We start from the raw sequence: 18,740 nt of genomic DNA, 5'->3' as shown, positions 1-18,740 counted from the left end.
CCTATTTGATAACTCTGTATGTATATAAATATTTTTTTTTAGTGTGGGGAAGGGCATATGCCTTGTTGCTTCTGCACATGATCTTTAAAGATAAGGCACAGAAACAACTAGCGTGCCTACAAATTTACAAAGAACCACTTAATAGACATTAAGAACACCCCAGTGATAGGCACTGCGGCACATTGAATTAACAGAATGTGACTATGTTGTATGTATAAGTGGGGCCACACTTTTAATTTTGCCGAAGGCCCTATTTTGTCTAAAACCAGCCCTGAGTATGAGCAGTGGATGTGGCTCTGTGCAGGTAATATAAAGACCTATATCTAAAACAATCTCTGTAATAGAGGGGGTTTTCTCTTTTTAGGATTCTGATTCCAAAAGACCTCTCTGTTCCTATCCAGCATTACACAAAAACATATATTTGAAAGGGCAATATATAATGTGTAGTTTCCTCTTTGGTGACGCTGGGGGGAAATTGACACATTCCAAATTCTACCACAGATTAGTTCTGATCACAGGAGTTCCAACACAGAGGACACTTTTTTTTATCACTTTGTTGCTAAGGGATCCTCCCAAGAAGAAAGTTGTGTGGATCAAGAACCTTTTTAGGCTAAGGAAAATGCTTTGGAAAACATCTCTGCAGACTTTCTGCCCCGATTATACTTATATGGAAAATTCCAGCATTTCCATAGGTACAATTGACATGCTGTGATTTATAAAAATGTGAGCATTTTTGAAATTGCTGTATTTCTACAGATTTTTTTTCTTCTGCAATGTGTGGATGGGACTAAGCGGAATCCCATCCAGTTTTCAGGTACTGTAAAACGTAAGTGTTTTTGCTGTGATGTTTCCGCCGTGGCCTAAAAGCTGCATTTATTCACAACGTGGAGCCCTGGACTTAGGTACACAAAAATAAAATGAATTACAAGGGTAATTTCTAGAGTTCCACTTTAAGGGTATTGCTGAATAGTTTAGTTTGTTAATAGTTAGTTAATTGATGTCTTCCACCGCAGAAATGCTGTCTGTATTGCATAGATTCTCAATATGGAAATAAAATAATTTATCATAGTAGTCATGCTGTTTACTGAGCCTTTATCAATCTGGTTCCTTAATCATTAAAAACCCTCATTTTTATAATCTGAAAATGAGTATAAATAACTGGGAACGAAGAAGCTTTGCCCTGAAACAACCTTGTGCCGCAGCCTCCTGCTTGATACGGTCTCTGCCATGCTTTACAAGGCACAACAGGGGTTAAATGCATTAGCACTGAAATGGCTGCAACCCAGAAATAAAATATTTGTGGATCTTGTCAAAGAGAATCAGAAATAAGCAAGACGAGAATGATTAGCGACTCTTCCATTGTGTGTGTGGCGAGCTACAGGATCATTATGTACTTTCATAAAGCCTAGTTAACAAAGAGATCATGTTCTGAATCTGTAAACTACTTGTACAAGTCTTCCTAAAAATACTTTTTTAGTTGTTAGCGCTCATACCTTTAATGCATGTTGGGAGAAGTCCACCTATCTTATTACAGTGCTTTTCAGGGTTTCTGTTATTCAACCTGTTGGGAACAGCTGATTTAAACAGAAGAATATCCTATAAACATCTTGCCATGCCACAAATGTCTTCAAGGAGCTGTACCCTGTGATTCCTACAAAGTACAAAAAATTAAGAGGTGCCATACTGCTTTTTTTCTGAGATTCCCCGATTTTATTGAATGACAGAATATGGCATAGTCTTGGAGGTCTTCAAATCTCCAAGTCAGAAGACACATAGCCATGTCCCTTGGAGGAGTACTATGGTCCCTTTTTTTTGTTTGTAGATTTCAGAGGACACAGATTCAACTAATGATATCTGTCATTGATATGTCACAAAATAAAAACACTGCTGTATAAGGAATTCCATCAATATCTGTCCATTTATCATAATAGACAGCGGTCCCAGACGTTATGACATAGCTAGAAGAACTTTTCTAGGAGAATGGGATTTTCCAATATTTTTCAGTCTTGAGCCTTACCCTTAGTTTACATCTGCGTTTGGTAATTCGTTCGGGGAGTCCACATGGGGACCCCCTGAACTGACTACTGAACGCACTGGCAAGCGGTGTGCAGTGAAAGCACACAGACCCCATAGACTATAATGGGCTCTGTGTGCTTTCTGCGCACTGCCTGCACAAATCATGTGGACATGAAAGTAGATCACAATCTACTTTTCTGTCCGCATGTTCTGTGCGGACACCACACGGAGAGCACATGGGCCCCATTATAGTCTTATAGGTTTTCACTGCACACCGCTTGCCAATGCATTCGGTAGTACGTTTGGGGGGCTCCCCATGCGGACTCTCCAAACAGATTACCAACGCAGATGTGAACGAGGCCTTAGGGGGCATTTGCACGGATAACACGGCGCTGATTCTGGCACAATAACTCGTGCAAAAATCAGCGCTGCAAAACTGAATCCCATTAACTTCAATAGGTTCCATCTAACGCACGTAACGCATTGAAATCAGTGGGAGGCTTTTTAACCCATTGATTTCAATGTGTTACGTGTGTTAAATGGAACCCATTGAACTCAATGGGATTCTGTTTTGCAGCGCTGATTTTTACACGAGTTATTGTGCCAGAATCAGCGCCGTGTTACTCCGTGTGAATGCCCCCTAAAGATAAATACTAAAACTTTATCCTATGACTACATGAGTATCATTTGCGTGGCAAGTGACCAGTTATGACATTATTTGATACTTGGGAGTACGCTCACATCTGTGTCACTTCATCTGTTCTTCTGATCCATCCCAGGCAGACAGCAAGGAATCCTAAGAAACCTCATTGATTATAATGGGGTCTGTCCAATATCCGTTATTTCCTTACTGATATAACAGGACAAAAAAGGAGCTTTTCATCTGTGATTTCAGACCGACTCTGTGTTAGGTGGACTCTGACACAAATGTTATATGTCCTCTTTTAGAAGTCAGTCCAAATGCCCTAGCTTAGCAGGAATAATGGTTGCGGCATTCCTATTGATTCCTGAAATTCCAGAGGCTGAGCCTAGTTTTTCTCATGTCAGCTTTTATGAGACAATATTTATTTCATGGCATGAGCGGCATTTGCATCCCTCTTCATGAGACGGTTAATTGTGGACTCATCAGGACAGATGTATCGGGGGAAGCCGCCATCTAGTTAGCATTGCTCTGAGTAGCTATTGATTAATGTGCTGATCAATGAGGGCAATCCGCTGCAGAGATTTGTTTTGATGACAGCAGCACGCTGTATATGGCAGCTCTGGCCTCTTCGACGCGAGTTGTTTGACACTGCAGAGTATTTTGGCTCAGAGCTCAAAGAAAGCAGTCGCTGATGACTTTTATTTGAACATTTCTGTCAGTGGTTACATTGCACCGCTGTTTGTACGTTCAGACGACGCTCACCAGCTACATTCCTGACGGCGGCTCGGTTTATGAGCATTCTCATGCCTCTGATATGTTCTCTGGGCTTGTCCAGTTTCTGCTTCAGACGCTGCACTCAGGGACAGGTAATCGTCGTGGTACTGCAGATGTGGCAGGTGTTGTATGCTCATCCTAGCACAGAATGCAGCATTTACAGTAGCGTAGTCTTTGTTGCATGATTCAGAAGAATACGGAGACTTGCCTGCAATGTGCTTGGCCTGCTGGTTCAGATGCTTAACCCATTGAGAAATGCTGATGCTATGTATGTTCTGCTTTATGCAGTATGTTTATCTTCAGTATGTTTTAGACCCCATTACTAATGCTGAAGATCCTTTTTAGAAGGGGTAAATAAGCATGCCTTGGAAGGGTTAATTTGCATTATCATAGATGCGCTGCATGTCAGGCACCTTATAGACTCTATTGTGATGGATAATGTTCATACAGATTGTCTGGGTTATTTTTAGCCGCTGTGTTTGGCAGAAGACAATTGGAGTGTCCTGTGTCCCCTCAGTCGTGCTGTGGTTAGTACATTTTAAGAGCCTATTGAAAAGCAATGAGTGCCTATTTCTGTGCTGTGATTAACAGGAGAGAGACGGAGCTTTGATGGAAGGAGTCTGCGGTTAGCAGTGTTATTTGCAGAAGCGTTTCATGCCACAGCCTTTGCCACCTCAGCTTTGGGATGGGGTGTTAGAATAGAAACAAATTTATGTCTTTGAACATGAAGGTGAATTTTTATAGGGCATATAATGCAGGTTAAAACATTTCTGCCTTTAGCATTAATACCTAAAATATTTAAATTTGTCTCCTAAAATATTTAGCAATAGGAATTTTTTTTATACCCATAATATTCTAAACATTTATTTATTTTTCTATTTTGAGATAACATATCTCCAAACTTTTTGGACTGGCAGAGAGAGACTTATAGGTTTAGTACTTGTTTGCACATCTATATAAGTTTAATAATAATAAGTAATAATAATAATAAATGTTATTTATATAGCGCCAACATATTCCGCAGCACTGTACTATTAAAATATCATTACAATCAATATCTGAACATTTTATGGCCTAAATTATGCAAATTATGATATTATATAAGTTGATGTAAAAAAAATACTGCTGGAGACCAGTTTTGGGAACAATATAGTTAAGTTTAAAAACTTAAATCAAAAAGAGGGACATTTAGGCTGAGGCCCCACATTCCTGAAATGCAGCTTTTTGTTGCAGATTTTGCGGCGTTTTCTTGAGCCAAAGCTAAAATTGACTACTAATGGAATGGGAAATATATAGCAAGTACTTATACTTCTACCTTGTGCTCAATCCTCTCTTCGTTTTGGCTCAAAAAACCACAGCAAAATTGCAACAACAAAAAAAAAAATCTGCATTTCTGCTACGTGAGGCCTCAGCCTTAAAGAACCAAAAGGGACAGGGGAACTTGGGTTAAACATAAGGCCTGACCCCCCTAAAGGACATGTTGGATATATGAAAGAAGACATTTCACACGAAGCTGTATAAACCTCATTGGCTACAAAATTGATGTGTCTTACAGTTCCTTATGATTTGTGGTGTAGTGAGAATGGCTGATGTCTGTAAAAAGGGAAAATCTGTTGTAGATAATGTGTAGCATGTGGGTAGTATATCTCTTTGTATAATAATGATGATTTGCATTATTCTTTCAATATCATTACTGAACAAGGCTAAAATAATTGCAATAATAAATCTATATATATTGGGAAAATTAAAAATGAAGAATGAAGTAAAATTATATGAAAAAAAAAAATAGAATTTTACATAACTGGTCCTTTAAAGGGGATATGTCACCAGGTAATTTAATATCTATCCAGTTATAGTACATTATGCTGAGGACCACCATACCTTTAAATAGTCTGATAGATGCACCAGGGTACACCCACATTGCACTTGAGTCTAGTTTGCTTTTAAAAATAGTAAAGAAATTGCCTAAAAATCCAAATGGTCAGTTCTATTATATCAGAGTATAACTATACATTCTACAAAGTTTGGCTAAGAGTTGTGATTTCCCAGTTGTCTGATAAAACGCTGAAATAAATTGGTAGCTACATGTTCTGCACTGTTCTACTGTGCCCAAGTAGTCTTATTCTTCACTATTTTGAAGATCCTTGTTTTCTCTCAGAGGATAAAGTGTTCTTATTTGTATCTGGAGACAAGCTCCTTTATATATCATATCCATTGCACATTGTGTGACAGATAAAGCACTGCCAAAACTCGTGGCGCCAAATAAATCTAAATATGGAGATTTGCAAGTGTATCTATCTTTAATGCTTTTCATTGTTACAGGCGACTTGGACTATTACTGGCTGGACCCTGCCACATGGCACACTAGAGATACATCCCCTCTTGGTTCGGTAAGAAATTTAACAATTGCCTCTAAACTACATTTCTGAGTTTGCTAAGAAGCGTTACTTTTAAGGAAAATTGTACGATAGGATACAGTGTTTCCAATCATGGCATAAAGCCTCATGTGGAGAATGGTGGGTGGGCTGTCTTAGTTTATACACAGATGGACTATCTGTATGCTTAGATAAGTACACTGTATATTGTGTTAATGAATTAATGCCATTTAGATGGGCATATATTGGCATTGTATACGTCTGATAGATTTATATTATAGGTTTGCTGGAAGACAATATCATTTCCTTAGTGCGTGTAATTCCCTTCCGCAAGGGTACTATGTGGTTTATGTGAGAGAGCATTTTAGAGTGCATAATAATTGCTATTTGAGTCATATATATATATATATATATATATATATATATATATATATATATATATATATATTTTAAAGTTACTCCATGTTGTTCTAGATTTCTCTATATATTCCACATTCACAAGTAATTTCCTGTTTTAATGGAATTGTCCCAAGTTTGGCCCAATATTATGCAGGTATATGGAAGAGACAGTGGTAAGTTTGTGTTGTTCATGCAGTTTGCTTATGTTAAACTGTATTTGCCTGCAAAAAGTAGATGTTTGTCTATATATTGTATATTGAATAAAACATAATAAATAAAACATTTGCCGCCAGAAGGATGATAGCTGACACTATGTTGTCCCCGGAAGATTGATATATAAGCAGTATTCTCCATCCCATGTAAGAGGAGTGATCAAGTGTTTGAAATCTAAATTTACTGGAAGACATACATACTGTATAAGGGTCAAGTAGGTACTTGTGGTTAGTGTTCCCTCACATAAGGGAAGATTTTAGGAAAAGGAAAATATTTGCTAAGGAAAAGTTGTTCTGTTCTTTTTGTCATTTTTTTTTTGTATAAGTAAATATATATATATATATATATATATATATATATATATATATATATATGTGTGTGTAAAATATATATATATTGTATAAATATATATGGGATGTATGGGTGTCCAGAGATCACAAATTTGGCCATGTAAACTAACCGGATACACTGTATGGGTGTATATCAAACCATTGTCCTGGCTGAGTATAATGTACAGCCCTATAACAGAGACACTTTACTCAGTAAATTCTTTATTTGTACTCTGCCACAAGGTTACATTAAAAATCTCCACACACGAGCGCAGATGTTATTAAGAAAAAAATTCAACAAGAGCGTAAAAGAATCAATTTGGAATTGGGGCTCAGAGCACTATATAGTGTCTCACTACAAAAGTTAAATAGACAAAATCCTTATATGCAAGACTCCACTCCTAAAGTTTGTTCCCTTACTCTGCATAAACTTTGAGGGAGAATAGAAAAACCCTTTAAGGACTTAAGTCTCCTTTTAACCCTGACTGTGCTACTGTATGTTATTAAGCTGCAGCTCACGCCACCAAATTTAAAGAGGTGGCTTTTTAGTTTATGTATTTAATACATAAAATTAAAAAAAAATGAACAAAGAACAATTGCAGGATTTTACAAAGACGAACCAAAAAGTTAAGAGTGCTAGAAAAGTATAAAGACACAAGAAAGGACATAATAAATGAAGAGACGAGAAAGAGGGACACAAAAGAGAAAACTGGAACGGTAGTTAGCAGGCGTTGGACAGAGTTGAGCTATATCCTACATGAGAATAGTAAGCTGTACTTAAACAGCAGTCCAACGTTGACTCTGTGCCTCACAGGGAAGATATGATATACCATTTCATGCTGGAGTTTCATATACCAAACTAGAGGCCAGTCAAAGGGCATGTCAGATATCTCCACATCTGTGAGTTACCGTATTTTTCGGACTATAAGACGCACCGGACCATAAGACGCACTAAGGTTTTAGAGGAGGAAAATAGGGAAAAAAAAAAATTTTAAGGAAAAAAAATTGGTGAAATATTTAATAACCTAATAATATAATATTTCACCAATGTAAATAGAACCGGGGGTTTTCGGACACAGGGATACCAAATGTGTATGTGTTTCACAGTAATGTTTTTGTTTTATATGTATTCTAGGGATATGAGGGTGATTTGAACATATATCTCTATCTATCTATCTATCTATCTATCTATCTATCTATCTATCTATCTATCCGTCTGTCTGTCTGTCTGTGTCTGTCTGTCTTTGTCTATCTATCTATATCTAATCTATCTCATCCATGGATGGAAAGAGACACCCTGCAGTGAAGCTATGCAAGAAGAGAAAAAGGGGCGGGCCAGACGGGTGAAGGAGGTGTGGTTTTCTAAGCAAACTTGAAAACATGCCTCTTTCACCTGTCTGGCTCGTCCCTCCTTCACTGCCTCTCACATCTTGCTCCGGCAATGAAGCCACACAGACAGGGAAGTAGGGGCGGGCCAGACGGGTGAAGGAGGCGTGGTTTCAAGCTTGCCGAGAAAACCACGCCTCCTCCTCCCGTTTGGCCCGCCCCTCCTTCCCTGTCTGTGTGGCTTCATTGCCAGAGCCAGATCTGAGAGGCAGTGAAGGAGGGGCGGGCCAGACGGGAGAAGGAGGCGTGGTTTTCTTGGCAAGCTTGAAACCACGCTTCCTTCACCTGTCTGGCCCACCCTTACTTCCCTGCCTCTCATATCTCGCTCCTGCAAACACGCGACACAGACAGGGAAGGAGGGGCAGAGCAGGCAGGCACCGTGCTGCTCTCCTTTTGATTCACACAGACGGGACACAGATGCTGGACACGCTGCATTCGGACTATAAGACGCACACACATTTTCCTCCCATATTGGGAGGAAAAAAAGTGCGTCTTATAGTCCGAAAAATACGGTACATCCTCTGGTGGCAATCTAAGGGCTACATCTGAAGTTAACATAATGTGTAAGTTATGGTTAATATTATTGGAGCAGAAATATGACTTCTATTGTCTGATAAGGTGTGTGGGAGGTATATATGGAGTGTAAATGGTCTCCGGTACAGACAGCCATCTCACTGCTTACCATCTTTATGTCAGAGACATCTGCTGTTTTATGTGATTTTATCATCATTTTATTGTTAGGTCCAAACTTTTGTGTTGGTTAATTCCTTTATGTATAATAATAACTCTGAGTCCCTTACTAGGCATACATTTATTTTCAGCTGTAATTTTTATTAAAGGAGTTGCCCAAGATAACCTGTTTTTGGCAAGGAGGCCGGGGAAGGTTAATTCCCCACCCACAAAAAAATAAAACTCCCCAAAAACAACATCTCACCTGTCTCCTGGGCTCCAGTGGCTCCCACTGTGGTCTGGTCCTTCTGCTCCCAGGGTCTTGTTTTGCTGGAAGTTCTTGCCACATGTGACTGCTGAGGCCTTAACGACCTAAGGAAAAGACACGGACACTACAGGGCAAGTTCCAGTTCGTTTACTTAAGCCGCTGAAGCTACAGTGGTCACATACAACAAGGACTTCCGGCCAAAACAAGACCCTAGGAGCTGCAGGATCAGACTGCGGTGAGAGACTCCGAAGCATCGGGGTCAGGTGACTATGCCAAAAATGGGTTATATTGGACAACCCCTTTAACTTTTTATTTTTCATATAAGACAGCTCAGAACGCCTTCAAGGTATTATTCAAGGATCTGGTTAGGTGTTCCAAGTTGCAGATATCTTGCATAAGTACGACCAGGTCTGAAATGGATGGGGGCACAGAGTGGTTCCAGATTTTGGCTATGAGAGTCTTAACAGCTGTGCGGAGGTATAGAAACAATATGGCTACCTTCTTAGCCAGTTGCATAGGGAGGAGGTGCAATAGATATGAAAGAGTTTCCATAGGAATTTTTATAAAAAGTTCACCAGCTACCTCCTTGACATCTGTCTAGAAGCTAAATATAAAGGGGTACACCGAGAAATAGAAAAGATTTAAATGATAACCTTATGCCTGCCCGCCGTTAGGGGAAGCTTACTGTATACATTGTTATCATTGAAATGTATGAACAATATGTAGCAATCATACAAGCTCACACTAGTGCTGGCTGCAGGAAGCCAAAAGTATCCTGCCATCTTAAAAATGTAGTCCAATCTGCAGGCATCATGATATAAGGAAAGATAAACTGAACAGATATGATATATAGTTTTATGGGAAAAGATTGTGTTATAGAGACAGCTGTCAATCTTTGAGTAGGACCTCCAACTACTGAATCTTTTCCCATAAATCTATACATCAATCTGTTCCGCATCTCCTCCTCTATAACATTCTGCCTGCAGACTGGACTGCATTTCAGTATGACAAGTTTACTATAAAGAGATGGCTGTGCAATGGATTTGTAGCTCTAGTGCAGAAAACAAAGTCCTGACTTCTGTATATATTAATACATTACAAGTACAGGATTTTGATACTGTTTAAAAAGTGAACAAAATGGTATTCAAATGGGAAAACTTACCTGGAGTCTTAGTTTTTTTTTACTTCTAGTTTGCATATTACAGGTGAATTGCTTTTCTGTTCTTTCTTTTTAGTTATGATAAAATCTGCAGTAGAAAGGAATGAGGATTGTTATTTAATGTTTGACATCTTGACCTGTAATACCCATTTTCCCATGTATAGCAAGATATTTTCTGCCTTTCTAAATCAACCCGCTCTGCAAAATGTATCCTGCTGAAATATAATAGTTACAGTATGAAGTCTTGAAGTGAAGCGTAAGCACATTCTCACTTTGTTTTTGATGTTCTCCTCCAGCACCCTGTTACCTGGCAGCCATCGAAGGAGGGCGACCGTCTAATTGGACGTGTTATATTAAATAAGAGAACAAGTATGCCAAAAGAATCTGGAGCACTTCTAGGACTAAAAGTAAGTAAGCAGCTCAGTAAGATATCACATAAACACATAGGCCCACATTTACTATTCAGTTTATGGTTGATTTCGGCAGAAATTGCATTAGTTAAAAAGTCGGTTCTTAGAACCTAATGATTTTTGCAAGTGACTACCATCACGTGAGCAAATATCGCTGTGTTCCCGTGCGACTCGTTGACTAAGTAAGTAAAGGGAGTACATTGCAACTTTAGGACATTGGTCGATTTTTTTTGTGATTAGATGTCTTCTCAACTATTTTTAGAAGTCCTGTACAAGTGACTTGAGGCCACTAACAGGGCCCTTCTCAAGATAGATGCAGGTCGCAGAGGTGATATGCTATGGATATTCTGTAGTTATTATTGTCAAGATAACATGTAAGAAAAGTGAATGTTTAATAATTCCAATAGATGACTTTTTTTTTTTTTTCTTATAAATTCTTTATTTATGAGAACCGAGTTGAACAGAAGCAATAGATGACTTCTTATGTTTTGTGTGATCTAACAGAGAGCATATATATATATATATATATATATATATATATATATATATATATATAAATTATTTTTTTTTAAACTCGTTTTATTGAGAAAGTATATAACAAATTACAGTACAAGAGAAAACAAGACATAAAAGATGGCAATGGGTACACAATCCAAAGCAACCTTGGACCAAAAAATCTTGTCAAACAGAACCAAAAACCATGCTGCAAAGTCCATATTAGTAATTGAAGGCTTGCAAAAATCATCCAGTAGAAAGTAGAAAGTCCAAACCCAGAAAGTCAAGAGAGGTATCAATCTCCATCCAACCTGCAGAGGATGAGAGCAGAAAACAAGAGAGACAACAGAAAAACATGCCAGGAACATACACATTACTCCAAACGCAGTATAAGCATGGACCAGAGTCACCCCTTGAACATCTAAGGAACAAGTGCATTCAGGGCAGAGCGAAAAGAATGGTCAGTATACAGGGTTAAGGGAGAGTCGCACCACGGGCACCAGACCCGTGAGGGCAGCCCCTGCCTTTATATACCACTTTATTATATGGGACAATGGAGTTTACCAGCTTCCACCACATGGGAGGGGGGAGGGTCTGTGAGCCATCCATCGCAGGGCAATTGCTTTCCTGGCTAAGAAAAGCGATTCCCGTAAAAAGATATGTGAGTGGTAGTGATACGTGAGGCCATACCTCTTCATCTAAAACACAGAACAGACATACTTCAGGTAAGAGTGGAATGGGAGTGCCCAGTATATCAGATAACAGGCCTACGACCTCGGACCAGAAACCTTTAATGATCGGACACTCCCAGATCATGTGCCAAAAAACAGCATATATACCAGTACATCGCAAGCACCCAAGGATTTCTGGTCACCTATCCACAAAATAGGTTAAAAGTATGTGATCTGTTGGGGTCTGGCAACTGGACTCTACACAAATCAGCTATTGTAGAAGCCTCCGGGCACCGTGTGGTCAAGAAGCAGGAATAATAGGAGTGGTGAAGCAGCCATGTCCACTGCATATTGGGGAGTTTCAATTTCATTACTTGATTAGGAGGGGTGCTGCACATGGTCCCCATCCACTGGCAACTTCAAGCACCTGGAGGCTACTACAACAGCTGATCTGTGCAGAGCAGGGTGTTGGACTACACCATGTCACATACTGATGGATAGGTCATCAGTATGAAAAAAAAATCACTTCCATTAACTGGATGCCACAGAGAGTTGAGATGCCACAACAAAAATGAAAATGAGGCCAGTGACGTTCCAATTCATATCATCCAACCCTCCTATTCTGTGAAAGGCATGCCCCTATTATTATCTCTTTTAGAAGAAAAAGCAAAGAATATAAGCATTATTAAAGGAGTTATCTACTTCAGACAACACATTTTTGTTAGAAAGGTCCCATGATAATAAGCTGAGATCTGTGACCCCGAGAATCAACTTTTTTAGTCTTCGTTGACTGTCACATCATGGGAAATAAAATATCACACAGTTTCTGTTGAAAGCAGTTGGTTTTCTGTGTAATCCTTGGACTTGGTGGGCCCTTCATTACTGAAGACATTCTTAGTAGTCACTGTTGGCTCTAGCTAAGGCTATGTTCACATCTGCACTACAGTTTCCATTGGAAAATCTGTTTCAGCGTTTGCTGAAAATTGGCAGCTGAAAAAGCCCTGCACTGAGGACTTTTTCTTCCTCCAGATTCAGTTTATAAGTGACGGACACCCATTATAGTCAACGGGATTTGCTGGGCTCCATATGTTACCGTTGTTTTAGCGGTCTGCCTCTCCATTGTTGGACCCAAACAATGGAGAGGCGATGCTAATGTGAACCTACTCTAAGGGGAACTCGCTCTTTTAACATATAACTCCCTTAAAGGATGCAGTATTTGAGTTATGTGGACAAAACAACCCCATTCAATTCTGTATCGTATTCCTTATGGTTCTTTAGAGTAGGGCTACATGTACACTTGTAGAAACATTTTGTACATTTGGCATAATGCATTCAGAAATTATATCTGTTTTAAAAACACTGCTACTTTTGCTCATGGAAAAATCAAATGCTGATACTTTTTATTTTTATATACACTATTAATATTATTTAATGTATTGTTCTCAGTTGTGGCATCACTAATGCTTTTACATTCTTCATTTCCTTCAAGTAATAATACCAATTATTGTAATTTATGACACTAATGTGCTGTGTCCATTAAAGACCAAGGTAAACCACAAAGTGTGTGCTTTTACCATGGAATACAATACTAGGCAGTAGATATAATAATATAAAAATACAATAATAAATAATAATATATTGAGAACCTAATATATTTTATGTGTATTTGAGTGCAGGCCATTTTTTCTAGGCATATCGAGTTTTAAGCATTTTTATTAATGCTTTGGAAGTAATTCTGGGAACAAATATGCAAATAGGTTTTTCTCAATTAAAAAAGAAAACCTGTGTCCTAAGCATCATCTGTTGTAAGGTAGCTCTGTATTAGCCAGTGCCCAGCTTTAAGAAATTGTATGATATGATAAAATCCACCCATCAGTCAAGCTGGAAAAGAAAGGGTTGACGATTTTGTTTAAGGGTTGCAATGTAAGTAATTAGAATTTCGCTCCATGATTCCCATAATGTACACAGAGCTAACCTATGGAAAGGTATGTAACTTAATGGCCCGATCCTGGTAACTGCAGTCCAAAAGACATGGCAGGTAATACTGTACTTATTATTTCAAGGAAACAAGCCAAAATCAATGTATCTGTATATGATGGAAACAGATAGGAAGAGAGAAGAGTGGGAACGATAATAGAAAAGGAGAGACAAATGTATGGAGGAGGAAAAAGAGGAAGGGATTACTGTAAACTACATCAAAGAGCAGCCCTTGAGGCAAGCTTCTAAAAGGAAGCGGTAACTTATTGTGCATGAGTGCAGATCTAGCCCTGACGGCACTGGAGTGATATGGCACAATAGATCATTCATATGACTTCAGTCTGTAGCCATAAGTTCTGTCTCGTCCTTAAGATATGATGAAGACATTCAAGAAATCTGACAATTGAAGGATTAGATGATGTTTTCCAGTGCTCTTCCTCTGAAGGACTCTGGCAAGATGCTAGATCCAGAAATAAGGAATAGAATGATCACTTCTGGGAATAAGTGAGCATGGACCCACGTCACTGTGTCCTTGGGCATCTCTACTGAAAAGAACTGGGTTTCTTTGTTTATTCAAACCAGTTATTGTTCTTGTAGCTTTCAAGTAGAATGATGTGAGAGCAAGGGGAGAATGTGTCTATTATAGAAAAGGAAACATTTTCTGCATTTGACATAATACATTCAGGAATGATGCTTTACTAAAGTGATGAACATAAATGTTAGCCATAGTTGCACTGACTGATTGTACTGCTTCAATTTTACACTCAGGTTGTCGGTGGAAAAATGACAGAAACAGGACGTCTTGGTGCCTTCATCACCAAAGTAAAGAAGGGAAGCCTGGCGGACGTTGTAGGTCATTTAAGAGCAGGTATTCCACAGCCAAGCTGCAGGCATGCTCACTTCCTTGGCTTACAAGGAAAGCCATGTTATCCACATTTATATTCTAAACCACCTCTTCAGTTCGGTCTTGGCTGTAGACTTTTTCCAGAGTTTGGTACTATGTCCTTGCCCCATTCCCTGTTTTTGAACAAAAATAGTACATGTATGAAAGTGTTATATGTATGTACAGTCCTATGAAAAAGTTTGGGCACCCCTATTAATCTTAATCATTTTTAGTTCTAAATATTTTGGTGTTTGCAGCGGCCATTTCAGTTTGATATATCTAATAACTGATGGACACAGTAATATTTCAGAATTGAAATGAGGTTTATTGTACTAACAGAAAATGTGCAATATGCATTAAACCAAAATTTGACCGGTGCAAAAGTATGGGCACCCTTATCATTTTATTGATTTGAATACTCCTAACTACTTTTTACTGACTTACTGAAGCACAAAATTGGTTTTGTAACCTCACTGAGCTTTGAACTTCATAGCCAGATCTATCCAATCATGAGAAAAGGTATTTAAGGTGGCCAATTGCAAGTTGTTCCCCTATTTGAATCTCCTCTGAAGAGTGGCATCATGGGCTACTCAAAACAACTCTCAAATTATCTGAAAACAGATCATTCAACATAGTTGTTCAGGGGAAGGATGCACAAAGTTGTCTCAGAGATTTAACCTGTCAGTTTCCACTGTGAGGAACATAGTAAGGAGATGGAAGATCACAGGGATAGTTCTTGTTAAGCCCAGAAGTGGCAGGCCAAGAAAAATATCAGAAAGGCAGAGAAGAAGAATGGTGAGAATAGTCAAGGACAATCCAGAGACCATCTCCAAAGAGCTGCAGCATTATCTTGCTGCAGATGGTGTCACTGTGCATCGGTCAACAATAGAGCGCACTTTGCACAAGGAGAAGCTGTATGGGAGAGTGATGAGAAAGAAGCCGTTTCTGCAAGCACGCCACAAACAGAGTCGCCTGAGGTATGCAAAAGCACATTTGGACAAGCCAGCTTCATTTCGGAAGAAGGTCCTGTGGACTGATGAAACAAAGATTGAGTTGTTTGGTCATACAAAAAGGTGTTATGCATGGCATCCAAAAAAACAGCATTCCAAGAAAAACACTTGCTATCCACTGTAAAATTTGGTGGAGGTTCCATCATGCTTTGGGGCTGTGTGGCCAATGCCGGCACCGGGAATCTTGGTAAAGTTGAGGGTCGCATGGATTCCACTCAGTATCAGCAGATTCTTGAGAATAATGTTCAAGAATCAGTGACGAAGTTGAAGTTACGCCGGGGATGGAGATTTCAGCAAGACAATGATCCAAAACACCGCTCCAAATCGACTCAGGCATTCATGCAGAGGAACAATGACAATGTTCTGGAAGGGCCATCCCAGTCCCCAGACCTGAATATCATTGAACATTTGTGGGATGATTTGAAGCGGGCTGTCCATGCTCGGCGACCATCAAACTTAACTGAACTTGAATTGTTTTGTAGAAAGAAATGGTCCAAAATCCCTTCATCCAGGATCCAGGAACTGATTAAAAGCTACAGGAAGCGTCTAGAGGCTGTTATCTTTGCAAAAGGAGGATCTACTAAATATTAAGGTCACTTATCTGTTGAGGTGCCCATACTTTTGCACCGGTCAAATTTTGGTTTAATGCATATTGCACATTTTCTGTTAGTACAATAAACCTCATTTCAATCCTGAAATATTACTGTGTCCATCAGTTATTAGATATATCAAACTGAAATGGCCGCTGCAAACACCAAAATATTTAGAACTAAAAATGATTAAGATTAATAGGGGTGCCCAAACTCTTTCATAGGACTGTATTTATATGTATGTATATGTTTATATATATATAAAAAAATCTAATTACTATCATATACATTTTACAGATTTTCCTGTCTTCATTTTTTTATAAATTGTAGACAGCGGTGCAATAATAAATGTTCCCTTGGAACATTAGGTTGCACAAAATAAATGTATATCAATAGCTAACAAATTAGTCTTGCTAGCTGCTGCTGGGTTTAGTATTGCTGAGTAAAGGTTTCTGTTTGCTGGCTCAGCAGTTTGTGTTGTAGGTTCTTCCTCCAACCTCTAGTTAGTTATACAGAATATTTTCCTATACACAGTACTGTGCAAAAGTGTCAGGCAGGTGTAGCAAAATGCCACAAAGTGAGAATGATTTCAATAATAGAAGTGTCAATAGTTTATTTTTCTCAGTTAACAAAATTCATGTAAGAACATGAAATAAATCTAAATCGAATCAATATAACTGTGACCACCCTTTGCTGTCCAAATAGCTCCAGCACACACTTGGTATTTTATGATGGGCATCTGATATTTTTCAGCATTGAGGACACAATTCATACTGATGAAGTCCCACATTCATTCGTTGACACACAGCCCCAAACTTGCAAGGAACTCCCACCAGGCTTCACTGCTGACTGCATTCACTTATGATTGTGTCGTTTTCTAGCCCAGATCTCAAATTTTAATTCATCAGTCCAGAGCTCGACTGCCATTTTTCTGCACCCCAGTGCCTATCTTCATAGTTGAGTCACTTGCCCTTATTTCCACGTATAAGGTATGTTTTTTTACTCCAATTGTTCTATGAAAACAACTTCTGGCCACTTTCCCACTTGTTTCTGCCTTTTCTGAACTGATGGCACTGCTGGATATCTTCCAATTTTTAAGGTAAGTTTCCTTCACCAATCACTGCATTTATGGCCCTCAATGTTGCCTGTTTCTTCAGACTTCTTCAGATTTGGCAGTAAAAGAAAGTTTGTACCTTCAGGTATGTATCTGGCTCCAAATTGATTCTGCAACAGGACAACAACCCAAAAGCCAATGTCATAAACCAGTCCCTGGTATTAGAACGTGAATAGGGTTTCTGTGATTTCCTTTAGGATAGTTGTTTTGGTGTTAAATCTATCAGCTGCAGACACTTGCAACAAAATAACCAAGTTGATTTGCTTAATTATTGGGCTTATGCTCAACATAATTCATAAATTGTAGTGGTTATGGTAAAAAACAGCATCTTCTTTTTTTTCCACTCTGTTGTCCATCCTTAACAATTTACTCCAATTTAGGACTTCCCTAATCACTTGGAACCTTGCAAGCCCGACTAATTTGGCTAATCCAATTCACACATTGCAGAAAAAAAATCCTCAATGGAAATGCCGTGATTTCAAAAACTGTTGCGTTTTTTAATTCACAACATATCAATTATACCTACAGAAATGTTGCCGTCTTTCACATAAGTATAATAGAAGCAGGAAACCTCTGTGGACTTTCTGAGAAAAATGCTGCATATAAAACCGCAATCCGTTTCTGCTGCGGTCTGCTGTGTTTTTTTGGCAGCAATTCACTGCATGAGGCCTTAGCCTTGTAGAATTGTTCTTTGATAAAGATCCACGTGCCAAATTCCAAAATTTTGGCTTAATTATTAAGGCCTACCAGGCTTCGTCACTAACAGGCTAAGAAATATCTTCAATTTAAAGAAGAACAAGGAGTTCTGGTAGTGATGATAAGGCTCTCACAAAGCCCTGATCTCAACACTATTAAGTCTCTTTGAGAAAGAGAGAAGGATTTGAGCAAGTTCACATCCACAGAAAATCTGTTGTTAGTTCTCCAAGCCATTTGGAACAATCTCCCTGCCGAGTTCCTTCAAAAACTGTGTGTAAATTTACCTAGAAGAATTGATGAAGTCTTGAAGGCACAGGGTGGTCACACAAAATATTGATGTGATTTCATTTTCTGTTTTGTTCATTCACTTAATTTTGTTATTTGACAAAAATAAAATATTAACACTTCCATCTTTGAAACAATTTTTACTTTACGGCATTTTTCCACACCTGCCTAAAACATTTGGGCATTATTGTACTTTAAGGTCTTATACCTTACACTGTAGGGAAAGGGAAAAATGTACAACAAGTAGACAATTTATTGTAAATAAATAATTTACTTTTATAAAACTGCTAGGTTTGGACTGTAGGCATCAGCGTGTTGCAGATAGTTTGGTCAATAAAAATCATAAATGTGGCATATGTTTACCAGAAAACTGGGATG

General features: G+C 38.7%; 1 protein-coding gene across 12 annotated transcripts in view; it reads left to right on the top strand.

The window, feature by feature from the left end:
* Positions 1-18,740, top strand: part of RIMS1 (regulating synaptic membrane exocytosis 1) — a 340,018-nt gene that overhangs the window by 129,364 nt on the left and 191,914 nt on the right. For 11 of the 12 annotated variants that reach the window (XM_075268331.1, XM_075268330.1, XM_075268333.1 and 8 more), the window contains 3 exons: positions 5,756-5,823; positions 10,528-10,638; positions 14,553-14,652. In XM_075268331.1, the coding sequence (XP_075124432.1) occupies positions 5,756-5,823; positions 10,528-10,638; positions 14,553-14,652 (279 nt within the window). Of the gene's footprint in view, positions 1-3,362; positions 3,526-5,755; positions 5,824-10,527; positions 10,639-14,552; positions 14,653-18,740 lie in introns of those variants that run through there. The other variant, XM_075268335.1, reaches the window with a different exon arrangement.

Source organism: Leptodactylus fuscus, chromosome 3 (genome assembly GCF_031893055.1).
Source record: "Leptodactylus fuscus isolate aLepFus1 chromosome 3, aLepFus1.hap2, whole genome shotgun sequence".
Classification (NCBI taxonomy): Eukaryota; Metazoa; Chordata; class Amphibia; order Anura; family Leptodactylidae; genus Leptodactylus; species Leptodactylus fuscus.
This window is presented reverse-complemented; position numbering and strand designations above follow the sequence as displayed.